The 18,596-nt window shown below is 31.5% G+C and overlaps 1 protein-coding gene across 1 annotated transcript; it reads right to left on the minus strand.

Moving 5' to 3' along the window:
• Window positions 1-1,689: 1,689 nt before the first annotated feature.
• Window positions 1,690-7,589, minus strand: LOC126715127 (binding partner of ACD11 1). The gene is made up of 5 exons (XM_050415570.1): window positions 7,440-7,589; window positions 5,597-5,753; window positions 4,474-4,549; window positions 3,603-3,710; window positions 1,690-2,392 (listed from the first exon to the last, which is right to left on the minus strand). Exons 2-5 carry the CDS (start codon window positions 5,710-5,712, stop codon window positions 1,916-1,918), a joined length of 777 nt encoding a protein of 258 aa, XP_050271527.1. The 5' UTR covers window positions 5,713-5,753; window positions 7,440-7,589; the 3' UTR covers window positions 1,690-1,915.
• Between the last annotated feature and the right edge of the window lie 11,007 nt (window positions 7,590-18,596).

The raw sequence follows: 18,596 nt of genomic DNA on the forward strand, positions 1-18,596 counted from the left end.
CTAGAAAATTAAAGATCAATAGCTATGTCATCAATAAATTGTTTAAATTACAAATTTTTTATAGTTTAAAATTATGCATAAAATATAAGCTTATAGATTATATAGTAAATAATATCCGATTGGTACAAAATTTGACATATATATTAAGAGTATAAAAAACATACAATCCAACGATTAATTTTTAAAATATGTAATAATATTAATTTTTTCAAAGGAAGTTGTAGCCCTAGACTACCACCCATAATTTTGTAACTAAACTTTGTCCAAACCATTAAATACACGTGATTATTTGATTACTATGACTATTAAATAGCATACATAGTGGTACCACAAACATAATAAACTTGTATATAATACTGCTTTCCTTTTGTACATTAAACTTCAATTTTAGATAACTAATCAATAATTAATTGTCTTTATTTTTAGATAACTAATCATTAATTACTTGTCTTTATTAGAAGTATATTCTTCTATGTTTTTCTTATTGGACTTTAACTATTTAGTTGTGTTTCAAATTTTTATTGTGTTATGGTTTCAGATTCAATCGAAGAAATATCAACATTCTATTTGGAAATTTTATTATGCCTCTTATTTTAAATTGTATTGTCTCGAGTTTTGTAATAATATTACTTTGGGATACTTTATTTCTTGACTTTATGCTACTGTTTATGAGCCTTAAATCTATGCCAATTGGAGCATTTCAAACCCATATATGATGTCAATGGGGGAGTTGAATTATAAATCGAATTATGTTAATTTATCTAATGTCTTATTATTCTGGTAGTTCTATGGAATATCACATCAAATACTATCAAGAAAGATATCATTATTCTAGGGAATGTTACATCAAATACTATCAAGAAATATATCATTCTTTTGTCTCGAATCAACATTGTATAATTGAGTGCAATACCCTTGTCAAAAATATTTATTTTGATCTAGGTTATTTAAGTAATTAACCAAAACTTGAATTGTTCATGTCAATACAGAGCCCAATTTGATGAACATCGAATACAGAGATTTTCTCTCTACATGTATGTGTGCTCACTCTTGTGTGTGTAAGGTAGTGACCGTGTGTAGGGAGTGAATGAAGTCGCGCCAATCCTTGGAATTTCTAATGCGTGATTGGTCATATATTAAATTAATTTAGCTTAAGGTCAAGTTTAACTCTAACCTAAATAGGTTAGATCGTATTTTAAACTCGAAACATACTATTGATACCATATTTTGATTATCCACTCTAATGCTATGAATTTCACATAAACATTATCACTTGACCCAATTTGGAGGCACACGTCCCACGATACCTTTCATGCATAAAGATTGATACAAGTGTGTTACAATGTGCTAAAAATTAAGGACGGTGTGGTCCTTATAACGCATGAAGATTAACACAACCACACCTGGTTTTAAGCTAGTCATCTTTTTTAGATCCTATCATCCAATTAAAGACGATGTGGTCCAATGTCCGATGATGGTTGTGCAAATCTTCCTTGCCTATTGTTATAACTATCGAATTACTATTTAAAAATTAATAATAATCTTCCTTGCCCATTGTTATAACAATTGAATTGTCAATTAAAAAAAAAAAAAAAAAATTTGAAGAAACCAATCCACAACTGTTCCTTCTAGCCATGGGGATTCTAGTCAATCAATAATCTAATATTTTATTTTCTCTAAAACATAGGATGAAGAATTTGAAACTTTTTAAGAAGAACAATGTGTTGGTCTGGAACATTAAATCACAAGATATTGTGATTTGTATTAACTAATCCAAAAAGATTCAATCAAAAACCGAACCGTTTCCACAACAAGACAACCGATAAGAAAGGTTGTTACTTATGCCAAAAAATATAAAACTATCTATTTGTATACAATATCAAGGGTAAAGCCAACTATAAGAGTTGCTATAGTATCAATCTATTTGTTTACTACCATCAGTACCATGGCTACCAAAATCAGCTACAGCTTTAGCTGCACGATTCAATGAGTCTGAAACCCAAAGTGCTCCTTTGGCAAAGTAAGTGCTGTTGACTACAGCATGACCAGCTGCAGCAGCTGCTTTTCCTGTAACCATTGCCGCAACTACAGCTGCTGTCCCAGTGACTGTTGCAGCTGACTTGGTGATTTCTGAAACATGGAATTTTTCATCCACAGTCTTAACAGTTTCCATGCCAACATGAATTTTATCAGTGAGTCCAATTCTATCGCTAAGCTCAGCAATCTTGGCTGCTGCAGTAGCTGAGACTCCATGGTACTCATCAAAAGCTTTGGCCTTGATTAATGCGTCTTTGCCCAGAACATATCCCTTGGCTAGCATTGTTTTGACAACTTCCTGAGCTACTGTTACAGCATCTCCGGAGGTGGAGACACATTGTCCCGTGTGAATAACCTGCTAAAGTGTTAGCTCAAACAGAACAATAAAGTTGAAAATGCAAATTCAAACAATAAATTGTATGTATTTAAAGAATTTTTATTTCATAATCTGGCATTATGGATAATAGAAGAATTTGCCCCCCCACCCCCACCCCAAAAAAAAAAACATCTACCAGATTTTAGGAAATTAAGTCCACCAAATATGATACTAAAGAAAATAGAAATCCTCTGTTCTACTTCTAGAATTCCACTTCAGGCTTTACTAACTGCAGTATGCTACATGTCTAAATTTTTTTGCATTTTAAACTCTGGGTATGTTATAAGGAAAAAAATTAAAATAAAAAATAAGGTAGAGCAAGCTGTGATTAGTGGGATTTAAAGTATAACTAAAAGTGAAACAAAAGATTTTTATTCATACCAAGTGTAAATTAAGCAATCCATTTCTGATAGGCAAATACAACTCATGCACTCATGTAAACTAAAACCATGACCTCATCCTCCACTGTGCATTGTGGAAGAAGGAGATTCCATTTGGTCTAAAGACCATTGACCAGGATCACTTAACTGAGTTGAAGTAACAGAAGAAATGAATATTTAGAACAATTATATATAGTTATCACTTCAAGGTTGAATCTAGAATACCAAAGCCACAGTTCTAATGTGACTGGCAATGCTATTAATCAAGAAACTCAGCCAATGGTAGAAGGACATTAAAGAAATTCTTGTATACTTCCAATATGCATTTACTACATCCCATTTCACTTATTATGCGCAAGAGGGAGATGGAATTCATTCTTCAAGTTTCAAGACATGACAACTGCACATTATAAGCAAATATAGCAGATACTTGAACCAAGTCCCCAAAATTAATTGCATAGTTTCAGAATAGTTCCATAACAAAAGCATAGCTTCTTTTTTGAAGAAACATTCCCTTTCTAACTGCTCAATAGTTAGTAATTCCCAAAATATGCAAAACAACTCAAAAGATCTGTAATATGCCGTTAAAAAACACTAATTTCTATCTTATATGTGAAGAGAAGCTAGATCATAATTCCTGGAACTACTATGAATTTCTTATAGTGACAATTAAAATTTCCATCTTATAATTCCTATGATGAATTTCCCAGTTTAAATGTTCCAATGCATAAAGTTTTTTATGTAAAATATAGTTTCTATAATGAAAAAGCCAACCATCTACTACTACCAGTAGAAGAAAGGATCCATACAATTGAGCTTGTATTATCTTCTGGCTTCCAAGATAGACTGTTCCAAGGATCAGATTCATATGTCCCCCAGTGTTGTATGCATATACATTGATCCACAATGGTAGCTCCCTGAAAAACATAATTGTACAAAATGAACAAACACTGCCATGTGGAAATCAGATAGATGTGACCTTGGGATGCAATATAGTTGATGTTCACTCATTGCAAGTGGGGCTTTCAGTTTAGGGCAATTCAACACCTGAGAAAAGTCCATTTTGTCTGTAAAGATGAAAAGCACTATCCAATTTATTGAAGGCAACTTGGACTGAATGGTTAATTATCAATTTGAATGAGAAGCAACAATTTGAACATTCTATTTTGAGCTGATTCTCAGGAAAACTTGAACAGTGCTGGTTCATATGTCGAAATAGAGATACCTATATCTTAATTTTCAATTTTTAGATGAGCTATAAGAAAATGCAAAAACATATTATTCCTAGAATCTTAGGATACTCTTGGAAATCATACAAAACAAAATTCTTAATTCTTCTCAAGGGTATGAACATATTGATGTTCTTAGAATGTCTATGGTTTCCAATCTTGTCAAATTACACAACTGATAGTCTGAGACTAATGGAGAAAACAATTCCATCTTCCCTTAGCACAACATTCAACAGCCAATAATATAAAACTGAAATACTCATAGTAGTATGATTAGAAAACATCAGTACTTGTCACAAATCCACCAAAAAAATAAAGATAGCAGGTTGAGGGAACAAACAAAACTGGAGTACACACATAGCCAGCTAGTTTCATTAATAGGTGAACAGTTTATTTCCAAATATATATCAAGTCCTCATTTTCTTCCCAGAGAATTTTCAGAGCAACTTACACTAAGCAGAACAGCAGTTTCCAAAGCATAAGCATCTTTAAATGTCACATATGCAGTACAAGCACCTTCACCAGCTCTGTTTTTCAACAAAGAAAGCAATCTCCAAATCAGACACGTGATAATTCCTACTAAGGTTGCAAATATGCATTCAATTAGTTGTATAAAACTTATGCCTTGAAAATATGATGGAGCCTTCATTATCAAGAGCTAGTATACAACACAATAAGTGGGATGTAATAAGAGCACCTGAATATTAACTTATGAGGATGCCAATTACCTTCTCTTGGTTTTAAAGAATAATATGTAAGTCCATGTTCTCATTTGTGTATATACAAGAAAGTCTAAGCTTGTATTACAATTAAAACACATAGCAAGGCTGCAGAATGAGAGTCTACAACATGAAGTACTATTAATTGATCAATAAACCAAGTCCAAAGTATATATAAAATTTTACCATATTAAGTTCATAGAAATTTAGGGAAGTTGCCATTAAGGTTGCTATATACAACTATCACAAAGCTTTTAAAGAGTTTCTAGAAATCAGGTATCTTCCTATTCGTTATCAAGATTGATGGAGGAAAGAAGAAGATAATTTGGAAGCTTATTGTAACAATTTGAGTTCAGAATTCAGATACTTTACATTCAAGATCCTCCCTTTTTATCTCGTTTTCTTAGTTGGATTGAACCTCACAAGGAAGATACCATTAAGCATATTTTTCATCAAATGCAGAATTTGTGATCATTATGTGTACATATCCATTAATGTGAGCGGATGGGCAATTCTGGAAATTAGTACAGAAAATGAGAACAAGTCTAGTAAATAATTCACTTGATATCATCAGATCTTAACATTCACAGTACTCCATAAATCAAGGTGTCAGCTTCAAAGACCCTATTCTAAATTATGGAGATGTGAAGGCTAAGTAAAACTAATTATACTTGTAAACAGTAAATGGATGTCCAAGCATAATCTGAGTCAATTTCAAGTCACACAATGGCATGGTATTGTTGACCATTTCCATATAGCATGAACAAAAATCCAAATATAACCATGATCAAACCACTATTTTGGGATTCAATTGATAAGTGGATTTATTTTCAGCAACTAGAAGCAGGGTTGCACCTGATAAGCTCAACATGCTCAATTGCACCACAGTGAGCAAAAAAATCGTAAACATCTTTCTCTGTTGCTTTAGGAGATAAGCTTGTAACTTCAGCAGTGTAACCACCAGGGTACATTGTTTGGAATTTCAAAAATAAAAAATTGGATTTGAGTAAACCTGGAGGAAAAATAAAAAAGAAATGCAAAATAAAATTTCTGCAGCTTAGTTCAATAAAAGGTAAATGATCACAAAAGAATCATTTTGGTTACTTCAACACTTAAAAATGATGAAGAAATAGCATTCCATTACTTTTACTTATTGCATTATAAAGACCACATTTTTTGGAGGAACAAACATTAAGGATAAGAAAAATGTCAGAAAGGGATAGAAATCATTATCATCTTGGACATGCTTCCTTTTATGTGGTGCTCCTAAAAGGTCCATAACTTGGTGGTCCCCATTTTTTATCAATCCCTTGCAGGAGAACACACATTATGGTGGCCAATATAATTGGAAGCTTCTAACATCTACTTATATGTGTCTTCCACTGAAAACTTGAGGATTTATTCTGGTTTAACTCTAAAATTCAAGTTACTCACCCAGGAAAGAAGCTCTAAATTCAAGGTTAATACAATCTATAGTCTAATTAACCCTATAATGGCCCTACAATTAAACAGCCCTGTGTGACTGTAAGCAAGTCCTTGGTTATACAATGTGTTGAGTGACTTATGGCATTAGGTGAACTAATGTAACACTAAAATACAAATGTACTTTGCAATGGATTTTAAATTAGAATGACCCTGAAAAATGGAAGAGAAACATTGGGGCCATCACAAAATGTTGTAGCACATGAATTATTAAAGGCAAAAGTTTAACTTTCATTGCAAGCATCAAAGTAGTCAAAAACCGCACGCTGGAATCAGATTGAACTTTGGCTAAAGTGAAACTGCTGGCGTGACTTAAGTTGGAGAATTCAACTTCTCTAAAATGACCATAATGGCTCCTAAAAGGAAAATAGGTGGTGTATTTACCCTACTAATCTTTAGGTTAGGGAAATTATGGACAAGTTTATTCTTTGAATAATACTTTGTTAACAAGGGGTTAAGTTAGAGAGAATTCAACTTATTTAAAATGACCATACTGCCTCCTAAGAGGAAAAAAGGTGGTGCATTTACCATACTAATCTTTAGGTTAGGGTTATTAGGGACAATTTTATTCCTTAAACAATACTTTGTTAACAAAGGGTTAAGTTAGAGAGAATTCAACTTGTTTAAAATGACCATTCTGCCTCCTAATAGGGAAAAAGGTGGTCCAATTACCCTACTAATATTTAGGTTAGGGAAATTAGGGACAATTTTATCCTTTGAATAATACTTTGTTAACAAGGGGTTCCCAAAAGGTTGGCCTATATAACAAACAAAAAATAAAAGAAAGCTATTTAGCAAAAAATAAAGAAAGAAAAAAAGCTTTTAGGGTTTCAGCAATTCCACTTTTGGCAACAAAATGATCACACATGGCTTAAATTGGTCCCAAAAAAAGTTAGTTCAAATTAAATAACATCATTAAGCTACTGATATAACAAAATTTTGTTAAAAGGCAAAATTTATGTCTCCCCAAGACCTATCATCAAGGCAGAATATAAAATAAAAATTAGTTCTTGATTCTGGTTAAAGAAATATCACAACATATAAATTCTGTGCTCATCAAAGGCTTCTTGATCAACTAGAAAAAGCACTAACTGATTAAAAGTAATGGAATATGTGAGAGCTTAAAAGGTGGGAACTCGAAATTTAGAAGAAAGGTTGGAAACCCAAGAAATCTAAAACTATTGAAAAGTTTAGGAAAATGATGCTTTGAACATACCTGTTGTTGATCAGAGATGAGTAACTGTAACTGTTAACTGTAAAGAGACACAGAGAAGAAGAAGAAGAATTATCTGGCTACCAACCAAACATCTTTTTATGTTGCCACTGCCGTTAGGTGCAATTGTTATCAAATGTGCTAATCCCACTCACAACAGAGCGCGTGTCAAGCACGATATCTTATTTTTCCTTTTGTATTAAAATAAAGTTTTTTTTTTTTTTTTTTTTTTTTTTTTTTTTTTTTTTTTATATGAAGTTACCCTTGAATCCTAGATGTACATGATGCTTTAATTTAATGTAAAGATGTTCACGGTCACTTCTTGACATCTGTCAAATGAGACATGTAAGGTTTAATCTCTAATGGCCGAACACTTAAATTAAATTTATCTTTTAAGATACACGTTTTTGTTATAAACAGAGTTTGTATACAATTTAGTTTGGAGGAATTCTTCCTAATTGAGTTAGGTGGCATATTATACAACTGACATGTGTCATAATTTGAAATCACCTAACTCACTTAAACATAATTAATAAATTGGCATACTTAAGTGGGTTAGGTGATTTTGGATTAAGACGCATGAAAATTTTTATAAGGGGTCACCTAACTCAGTTTGGAGGAATTTGTTGGTGTGGGTGTGAGTTCCAAACACTTTTATTCTTATTTATTTTTTAACCGTTGGAAATTTATGAGTAAAATAGCCGTTGGATAATTATGAGAAAAATAGTCATTAGGCAATAATTGATAATATAGTCGTTGGGCTTTTAAGGGTTATTAGTAACCAATAACTATAGACTATTATCTTCATAAGTAGCCTATATAATACTCATTATAACACACTTTCTAAAGGGTCTTTTTTACTACTTTATATTTTAGAAATACACAAGTTTACTATCTTTCTCTCCCACATATTTTTTTCTACAAGAATATTTGTTCTAAGGAAAGGCAATAGAGGATTGTTCTTAAACCTTTTGTGAGTGGAAGTGCGTACATCACAAAGGTCAACGCTATAGTCTAATCCTGGGGGGTTGTTTGGCCAAGAGAACCAATCGCACCAAGTTTTACTTTGGGTGGCACGAATCAACCTTTAAGGACAACGCTTTCGCAGCGTGATTCTATAGCATTGTGAGATTGTTCTAAAACTGTGGGGCTTGGATATCCAGGCTGAAGCCTTTTCTTATCTGAGTTCCTTAAAATCCGGTTTGGACCAACGCCCTGTGACCAAACGCTAGCCTTTCAAGCCCACTCTCTACAAATTTTATTGTGAGGGATCCATCACGCGCGAGCTCAACGTCATTGTTGGGCCGTTTGAGAATCGTGTCCCTACAACTTATATCTTTTGTGGAGTTTATTTTACTATCTGGTTTATCTAAACAAATTGGTGGACTAATATTTTAGAAGAAAAAATAAATGACATCCATCCAAATGTGATTTTGATTCTCTAATCTAAATCATATGTGAATAATATTATGTAACGTATATTATATGTGTATTATATTTTGTGAAATTGTTTTATGTTTATTGAAATTTGAGGAACATGAGATTGAAGAAAAACGTATGTGTTTTGAGAAATGTTTTTTGAAATTAAAAAAAAAATGTTAGAAATAATTTTTATGAGAAATGAGATAAAATTTTATTTTTTGGAAAAATTCTGATAGAGAAAAAAATGGTGTAGACTTATGGTGAAGGCATTCCTATTGTTAAGTGAGAAAAATGGTGCCATATGATCTTGAATACTCCTTTTGTATGATGAAGATACAAAGATACTATAATTTAATTGAATATTATCTTCCTTGCCAAAGTATTCAAATAATCATTTATGGTTGTGTGAAAAAGAAATTATGAATGATTAAACATTTGTATTATACAATTTTGGTATCATGATGTCAAACATTACAAAAATATTAAGTATCTTATTCTTGTAAAATTTTGGACATTTCTAAGAGTGGTTTCTAGTAGCTAGAGGCTACCGGCTCTATATACAAAAGCTATTATTTTTATATATGTTGACACAAATATATTAAATGAGAAATTATGGAAAATAATTAAAATTTTCTTTATACATAAATAATAAAATGATCCAACTAGTATTTTGGGCTAGTGGATAAGATTTAGTGGGAATAAATATTCCTTTTATCCCCCTAGTACAAGAGTGATATTGAAAAATTATATATACATATTTTTATTGGTTATATGTGTTGTTTTGAGATGGTGGATAGGTTTTTCTGAATTTGAAATAAATTAAATAAATAAAAAACCTTGCAAATCTATAATAAGAGGAACCAAACTCTTTAGTTTGGTCGATAGCATTTTGGATGATTTAAAACACACAATGATTAGAGGTGGTAAAAGATTTTATGTAATCTTTGTTGATGACCATTCTATATTTATTTAACTTTGTGTATTAGGAACCAAAGACGAGGTATTGGAAATTTTATAAAATATAAAAAATGAAGTTGAGAATAACATAAGCCTAACTTGGTATACCTCGAATTGTGGGGGTAGTTGGCTAAGATGTTATCCAAATCTAAAATGAGAATACCTCAAAGTGTGGGGGTACTTGCCTAAGGTCACGCTACATGAACCTAAAAGGAGGAAACTTGATTCTTAAATATGTGATTGTGTATTTATTGGTCATGTTTGTAATAGTTCATGATATAGAATTATTTTCATCAATAGTGATGTATTTAGAATTTAATACTATTGTTAAATCTTAAAAAATACTTTCTTTAAGTATGAGTTTCCTTTGAAAAATAAGGAAAATATGTTTCATGAACCTATTGATACTTCTAATGATCTTGTTGTGATGTGCAAGAATTGAGAAGAAGTAAGCGAACTAGGGAGAAAAAGAGTTACGGTAACAATTTTCTTACCTATATTGTTGAAGATGAACATGTAAGTTATTATGATGCAATTAAATTTGTTGATGCACCATTATTGTTGGAAGCTTTTAACAAATTATTACATTATGTCTAATCACACTTGGAATGGGTTGAGCCTCCACCTAAGGTTAAGCCTGTTAGTTGCAAGTGGATGTTTAAAACAAAATTTGTATGGTTGCAAGTGGGTTTTTAAAAGAAACTTATAACTGAATGGGATCATAGATATAAGAAATGTTCGGTAGCTAAAGGCTATAAGCAAAAATATTATGTTGATTATTTTATACTTATTCTTCAATTATTAGAATTGCATCTATAAGAATGTTGTTTGTTATTGTATCTATTTACAAACCTATTATACATCATATGGATGTTAAAACTGTTTTTTTTAATAGGTGAATTAGAAAGGGAAAAAAATTATATAGAGCAACCCAAGGGTTGTGTTGTCCTTGGACAATAATATAAAGTTTGTAAATTGGTTAAATCCTTGTATGGATTAAAACAAGCACCTATACAATGACATGAAAATTTTGATATATGATGCTTACATATGGATTTGTGATTTATGATCATGAGGATAAATGCATATATAATAAGCTAAATAATAATGAAGGTGTCATTATTTGTTTATATGTTGATGACTTACTTATATTTGGAACTAGCCATAATGTTGTGTATGATACTAAATGTTTTTTTGCCTCTAAATTTGATATGAAAATTTTGGTTGGGGCAAATGTTATTTTAGGCATCAAGATCCTTAAGGATAATGATTGCAATGTACTGTGACAATCTCATTATGTGAGGGAAAAAAAAAATTAAACACTTTGATATGTGACCTATGCCTATTATGTATGATTTAAAGGTGCACTTGGTCAAAAATGTGGTGATAATGTTTCACAAGATAAGTAAGCACAAATTATTGGTTGTTTAATATTTTTGACAAATTGTAGTCGCCCTGATATTTCATATGATGTTGGTAGATTGAATAGATACACTCACAGTCTTAGTGTTGAGCATTGGGATATAATATCTATATTATTGATATATTCAAAGGGAACTTTTTATTTTTGTTTATCATATTGTGGTTATCCTGTTGTTTTAAAAGGATATTGTGATACTAATTGGATCTCTGATACAGATTATGTAAAGCCCACTAGTGAATATTTGCTCACATTAGCTGGAAGGGCTGTCTCTTGGAAGTCATCCAAGAAGACTTGCATAATGAAATCTAATATGGAAACAGAGTTAATGGCTTTAGAGAAGGCTGGGTCCAAAGCTATATGGCTTAAGAGTTTATTAATTGATATGCCTCCATTTACTAACTCTGTTGTCTCTGTTTGCTTTCCTTGTGATTGCCAAGCTGCCATAACACGTGTTAAGAGTAAAGTTTATAATGGGAAAAGTCGACATATTCAATTGAGGCTAAGGCAGCTTATTGATAATGATGTTATGTCATTGGACTTTGTGAAATAGGAAAAGTCGACATATCCAATTGAGGTTGAGGCAGCTTATTGATAATGATGTTATGTCATTGGACTTTGTAAGGTCTGAAAGGAACTTAGCCGATCCTTTGACCAAACCACCAGCAATGAGGCTGGTGAATGAGACATCTAGGGGGATTGGACTGATACCCAAGTTGCGACACTGTGGCTAATGCCCAACCTCTATGATGGGTGATTCCACGTAAGAGGTTAAATGGGTAGAGGTCATTAGTGGTCCATGGGCACTGTCATTTGTTACGTGTTTTCCGCTATCTCGATAAGGAGATTAGTGATGAGTCCATCCCTATGGTGTGAGATAGTGCTAAGTTGCAGAATTTGGTGAGGTTGAGCTTTAGGCTCTTAATGGATTCATATTCCTACCTATTGGGATGGGGTGTATCTGCACGCACTCTTGATGGATGCCACCAATTAAGTTGCAGATTGTTGGAGGTTGAGCTTTAGGCTCTTAATGGATCCATACTCCCTACTTGTTGAGATAGGGTATTCTGCACGCACTCCTGATGAATGCCACCTATGTGTGAGTGGAAGTTGTGCTGCTTCCTATGAGACTTTTTGGGTAGGTCTCTAGAACTCTCATGAAACCTAGTGGCACATGGCCTGGATAAGGTGCCAACCCGCTTAAGAACAACCTTGATAAAGAAAGTTATGTGGGTGGCAAGTTTGGTTTACTAATAGCTTGGTTAAAAGAGTTTTAACTTCACCATTGTCTTTTAGTTCTTACTTATTTATCCTATGTATGGTAAAAACCTTCTGGTGCCATATTGATGCATGCTTTCTTTAGTTGCGTGCATTTCCTATTTTGTGTTTGTAATATGTGGGGGATTGTTGGTGTGGGTGTGTGTTCCAAACACTTTTATTCTTATTTATTTTTTAGCCGTTGGAAATTTATGAGTAAAATAGCCGTTGGGCAATTATGAGAAAAATAGTCGTTAGGCAATAATTGATAATATAGCCGTTGGGCTTTTAAGGGTTATTAGTAACCAATAACTATATACTATTATCTTCATAAGTAGCCTATATAATACTCATCATAACACACTTTCTAAAGGGTCTTTTTTACTACTTTATATTTTAGAAATACACAAGTCTACTATCTTTCTCTCCCACATATTTTTTTCTACAAGAATATTTGTTCTAAGGAAAGGCAATAGAGGGTTGTTCTTAAACCTTTTGTGAGTGGAAGTGTGTACATCACAAAGGTCGACGTTATAGTCTAATCCTGGGAAGTTGTTTGGTCAAGAGAACCAATCGCACCAAGTTTTACTTTGAGTGGCACGAATCAACCTTTAAGGACAACACTTTCACAGCGTGATTCTATAGCATTGTGAGATTGTTCTAAACTCCTTTTTATTTTATATTCTTGCTAATTATTTGGGATATTATTTTTTGTATCAAAACTTGTTTATTCACTAAAATATTTCCAACAGAATTCCTCCCAACTGAATTGCATGCAAACTTTATTATTTTATTATTATGTTGAATGTGGTAGGATATTCTTAGATAAGCCTTTTATCTATTTCTCCCTACAATCTCTAATGATCCCACCTACACTTCCCAATCCTGAATGGACCAAAACCAATTATGAGCTAATTTTGGAGTTATAGTACTTTATATTCATCTATCCCATACTAAATAGTAAAATTTTGTAGATGATACACATTTTAAAGAAGCAAAATAAGCATATTAGTTCTGTAAAATGACTAAGTTGAAGTGACGAATGTGATCATATATATTTTCAAACGCATATTACCTGCTTAAGGGTAAATTTTCGGAAGATTGTTACATTCATTTTGTTTTATTAAATTATGTTTCATTTCTCCTCTGAAAAAAGAAAGAGTAATTTTGCAAATTTCAATTATTGGGAGACAAAGAGAATAATCAATAATCATAACAAACCTTGACCAAAACAATATATGATATCAATAAAACCAAATCAAGATATAATACTGATATAACCAGTTCAACCACTAATGTTTCAGCAATTATAGATATACTATTTCTTTTTTATGAAAATTCTCAAAAGCTTTCATTACACAGCAAAACCAGATAATATCGTTCTAGAGTACATGCTTTATTGCATCAGGTACTTCTTCTATCTAAACAGTTTTATGATTTAGATTACATGCTATTTTTGCTAACATGTGAGCTGCCCTATTACTTAATTAATGGCTAAAACTCACAATCAATATCATTTTATTATATGAGAATTTTAACAAATTCATCAATAGATTACATTTTCTTATTATATTATCTATACTTGCAAAATTTAAGAAGATCAAAGATTAATAGTTATGTTATTAATAAAATTATTTAAATTTTAAGTTTTTATAGTTTTAAATTACACATAAAAAATAAGTTGATATATCAAATAGTAAGTAGCATGCAATCGAATGGTTAAATTTTCAATTGTTAATATCGATACTATGTGTTAATGGATTAATATTAAATTTAGATTGCCACGAAATTTTAACTGTTGAATGGTTAGATTTTCAAATTGACACAAAATTTGTCGTGTGCTAAGAGTATAAAATACATGCATTCAAATTATTAGATTTCCAAAAACGTAGTCATATTAATTTTTTTTCCCCTCAAAAAAAAAAAATTAACAACTTCAATGTAGATGCTAAATAGAGAAATTGATTAGTTTATACTTTATATGGTACTAATGGGTCAGTCAATCCAATTTAGTGTTTTTATCCTTCTAAAAATTCGATGAATTAAGGAGGTTTAATGAATGTGAGTTAAAGAGTTTAAAACCTGTGTATCTAAGAATTAGGTCGTTTTTTATGTACACCACTGTTAATTTCTTTAAGACCTTCTCACATCTTCCTATGTGTGTTAAAAATACTTAATATTTTCAAAAGAAAAAATAGTGGGTTAATCCCAAATTGAAAAATGAGTGTAAGTTAAAGAGATTTAAAGCTTGTATTGTGTATCCAAGAGTTAGGCCTTTTGGATATATATATCCCTGTCAGTCTCTTTGAAACTTTCTTCCCCTTCCTTGTGTGTGTTCAAAATACTTAGTATTTTTTTTAAAAAAAAATTAAAAAGGTCCATGTATTTTAGACAGATTAACAAATTATAAAATTACTTGCAAGGTAATAATAGGTAACTACTAAATATTATGGTTTTTTTATTTTTCGTTTTAACTGGTATTTAATTAATATCTTCTAAAAAAACTGGTATTTAATAACAATAGTTTATTTCAATTGGATGTGATATGATTTGAAATTTCTAAATAAAGTCTTTGCTAATACATCATTTAATAGATGATGTGAATAATTTATTATTTTAAAGGTGAAAGTGAAAGAAAGATCTTCTAACAAGATTAATACACAAACAAAGGGTGCCATCAAAGTTAATCATTTTTTTTTAGAATGAAGTAATCGTAGTAACATCTTTTCCTTCTTCATTTTTCGTTTTTTTTTTTTTTTTTTTTTTTTTTGGCTGAGTAATACTTAGAATTTTATTTTCCTAGTAACATTACTCCATTAACTTAACGCGTGAATTCTTCCTCCTCGAAAGAGCGTGGACTTGTCTTAATGGCCCCATCGCTTGTTTTGTGTAATTCCATTGGCGGGGAATCTGATTGGATTATTGGAGATTGGGTATGCACTAAGAGCAGCAGACGATTCTTCATTATCCATTACAGCTTCTTTTCTTTTTCTTTTTCTTTTTTTTTTCTTTTTTCCTTTTTTTTTCTTTTTATTTTAGGAAAAAATTTAGCTAAGAGCATCCGTATCAAGCCTTTAAAATTTATTAGCATTTACAATTTCAAAACACTACTTTAACAATTTTAATACCTCATTTTACAATATACCAAACATCAAACATTCTATTTTTTTTACAACTTCATTTAAATAATATTGTTTTTATTTTACCACTGTGTCTCTCTCTTTCTCTGATGAAACCCACCACTTTCTTCTCAGTCCAAGCAAACTCCAGTCACAACCACACCCAAGGCTAGCCACTGCCAGCCACCAAAAAAAAAAAAAAAAAAAAACCATTCTCAACCCCCACCACCACCCACCCACCCCGTTCTTAACCCCAACCAAAACTCACCACCCTGAACTCAACCCCATAAAAACCGTTGCCAAGGCACCATTGCTACCCACCAAATCAGACCCACAAAACCCACCAAATCATGACCACAATCGCCAAACCACCACCATATCTCATAACCACAATTGCTGACCACAAACCCTTGAAGCTTAACAAAGAGCAGATGGGTTTCAAAATGGAGGTAGCGTGATGAAAAGGGAAGGGAGATGATGCCTGGGTTGTGAGGGAGAACCAAATAACGAGAGGGAGAGTCTGAGAAAGTGAACGAGAGTGATGAGAGTGAGCAGTGTCTGAGGAGAGAGAGAATTAGAAATCAATAAAATATTATAACATCTTGCTACAGTGCACTTTCAAAAATGGCAAATCTTTTAGCATATGCAAGTTTTGATGGAGTGGGTTTTTTGGGTTCCAAATGCTAAAATTTAAGTTTTAGCATTTTTGCAATCCTTGATAAGGATGCTTTAATGCCTTTAGAAAATTAGTTTAGAAAATATTTATAAAAACTTTTTATGAATAAAAAATAATAATTAATTTTTTTTTATAGTTTTTTATATTTTCTGAAAAAATGATATCAAAACTTTCTTAAAATAATGGTCTATTAACAGATGTCCTAAGAGAATCCATTAACAACCCCTTTTTTAAAATAGAGTATCAAAGTTTTACAGAGTTCTCCTTACAAGTTTGTTTCCATATTAGAAGTATGGATAAGAATATTCGAATAATGTGACCTTTGTTTCATTAAATTTAAATTAGACTCTGGGTTGAAGTAATAGTCTAATGATAATGATATTCTTTATGATACCATGTGTTTATTGTTTGAATTCCACTTGTCCCTCTTCTACTATTTACCTTTCAAAAAAGTGTAGTCTCTAATATTGCTAAAAAAAAATTAGGTATAGTCTCTAATCGATTATGTTACCATAGGGTTTCCTAAAATCTAGAAGTTTGTTACTTTAAAGTATAAACGGAAAATTACATTTTAAATTTTGTAGTTTAATAAAAATAAATAAAATCATTTAATTTTGAAAGTAATAAATTAAATATGAATTTTCAAAAGTAACAAATTAAACGTTGTAGTTTCAAAAGTAATAATTTATTTTTTGAGGGAAAAAAAGTAATAAATTAAACTTGAGATTTCAAAAAATGAGCAAATTAAATTAACCACCCTCAGTGTATATTAAACCACAAACACAATGTCATTCCACTAGTTCCTCAAAAAAAAAAAGTCATTCCACTTAAATCGATTGTGTAAACAAGTAATTCTTAGGTACTCCCGAAATACGGGGAATGATGCTCCCTCCTCTCGCATTCATGATGGGGCCTACTCATTAAATTCATGATGGGGTCTACCATGAATATGAGAAGAGGAAACACCATTTCTCCATACTCTAAGAGTACCTAAAAATTTTCCTGTGTAAACACCCCATTTTTGCAACCTTTGTTTAACCTTGTTCTAAGGACAAAATTGTCATTTCGCGACATATCGGTAAAATCATAATTTTGATCATTCAATCTTCCAATGCTTTATTGAAAATAAATCTACAAGTCCTAATAATCAAAATAATATATCATGTGTTCAAATCAAACTATTAAATTAAAGTTATAGTCAAACCAAGATTTAAAAATTAATATGCATCGATCCTCGTGATTAGAGTTGATCACGTGCAATTATGATTAATTAATTATAATTAGTTCTTTAAATTTATATATATATATAAAAGATAGAATTCTACTCTAGTCTAATCTAAAATATATATGTGTGTGAAGCTCCCTCTTGGAGACTTGAACCCTGACCCTTACCCCCCACACCCCACAAGCACTTATACTTATGGAGTAACCATCGCACCAAGGGTGTACGGTGGTTATTAATTATGTGTCCAATGGTATTGAATCTTGTTAGAAATAATGGTAGAGATGTGTGCATAGAATTTATTTTAAAAGTCCAATTTGTTAGGGAATTTAATGATTTTAAACAATTAATCTAATTATATGTAATTAAATATTGTTAATTAGTTTTTGAGGTTATTAAATTAAATATTCTCTAACATATTTTTATTTTTGAGTCTAAAATGACTAAAAAAATAGGTCCAAAGTCAAATTAGAACTCAAAATAATTTGAAAAATGTCAAAAATTGACAAGGAAACAAAATAGATGCAAAGTAGGACTTTGGGGTGAATTGTCAATCAGCAATTGGATTTGGTCACTAAGTGCCAATCAACACTTGCCTCCTTCACAGCAAATATTTAGCCTGTTTTTAATTTTTTAGATTTCAAATCTTATCCAATTAGTTTTTGAGATAATCTTATGAAATTCTCAATCTTGGGGAGTCCCAAACTTGTTAACCAAGGCATTCCCCCTCTCTAATTAGAGAAGGCCTTCTAATTTACAAAGCACACTTGAGATGCACTCTTTGAGTAAGTTTTTAGGAAACAACCATCGAGTAATTGTTACTATTTCTTGTCAATTTTAGCATTTTACCCCTCAAAAGATTTAAGTTTATATATATTGTAAGGACTCAATTTGTAACGATCCCAAATTCGTATTGGGTTCGAACGTTAAAGGCCCAAACAATAAATTTGTAGAGTGTGGATGTCAAAGAACTAGGTTAACTCCAAAAGAAAAACGATTAAACTTCACGTTTATAGATGGATTAGCACTGATATAATGATCAATTTCTCCTTGAAACAAGTTCAGGTCTTTATTCAATAAGGTTTTC

The sequence above is a fragment of the Quercus robur genome, chromosome 2, assembly GCF_932294415.1.
Source record: "Quercus robur chromosome 2, dhQueRobu3.1, whole genome shotgun sequence".
Classification (NCBI taxonomy): domain Eukaryota; kingdom Viridiplantae; phylum Streptophyta; class Magnoliopsida; order Fagales; family Fagaceae; genus Quercus; species Quercus robur.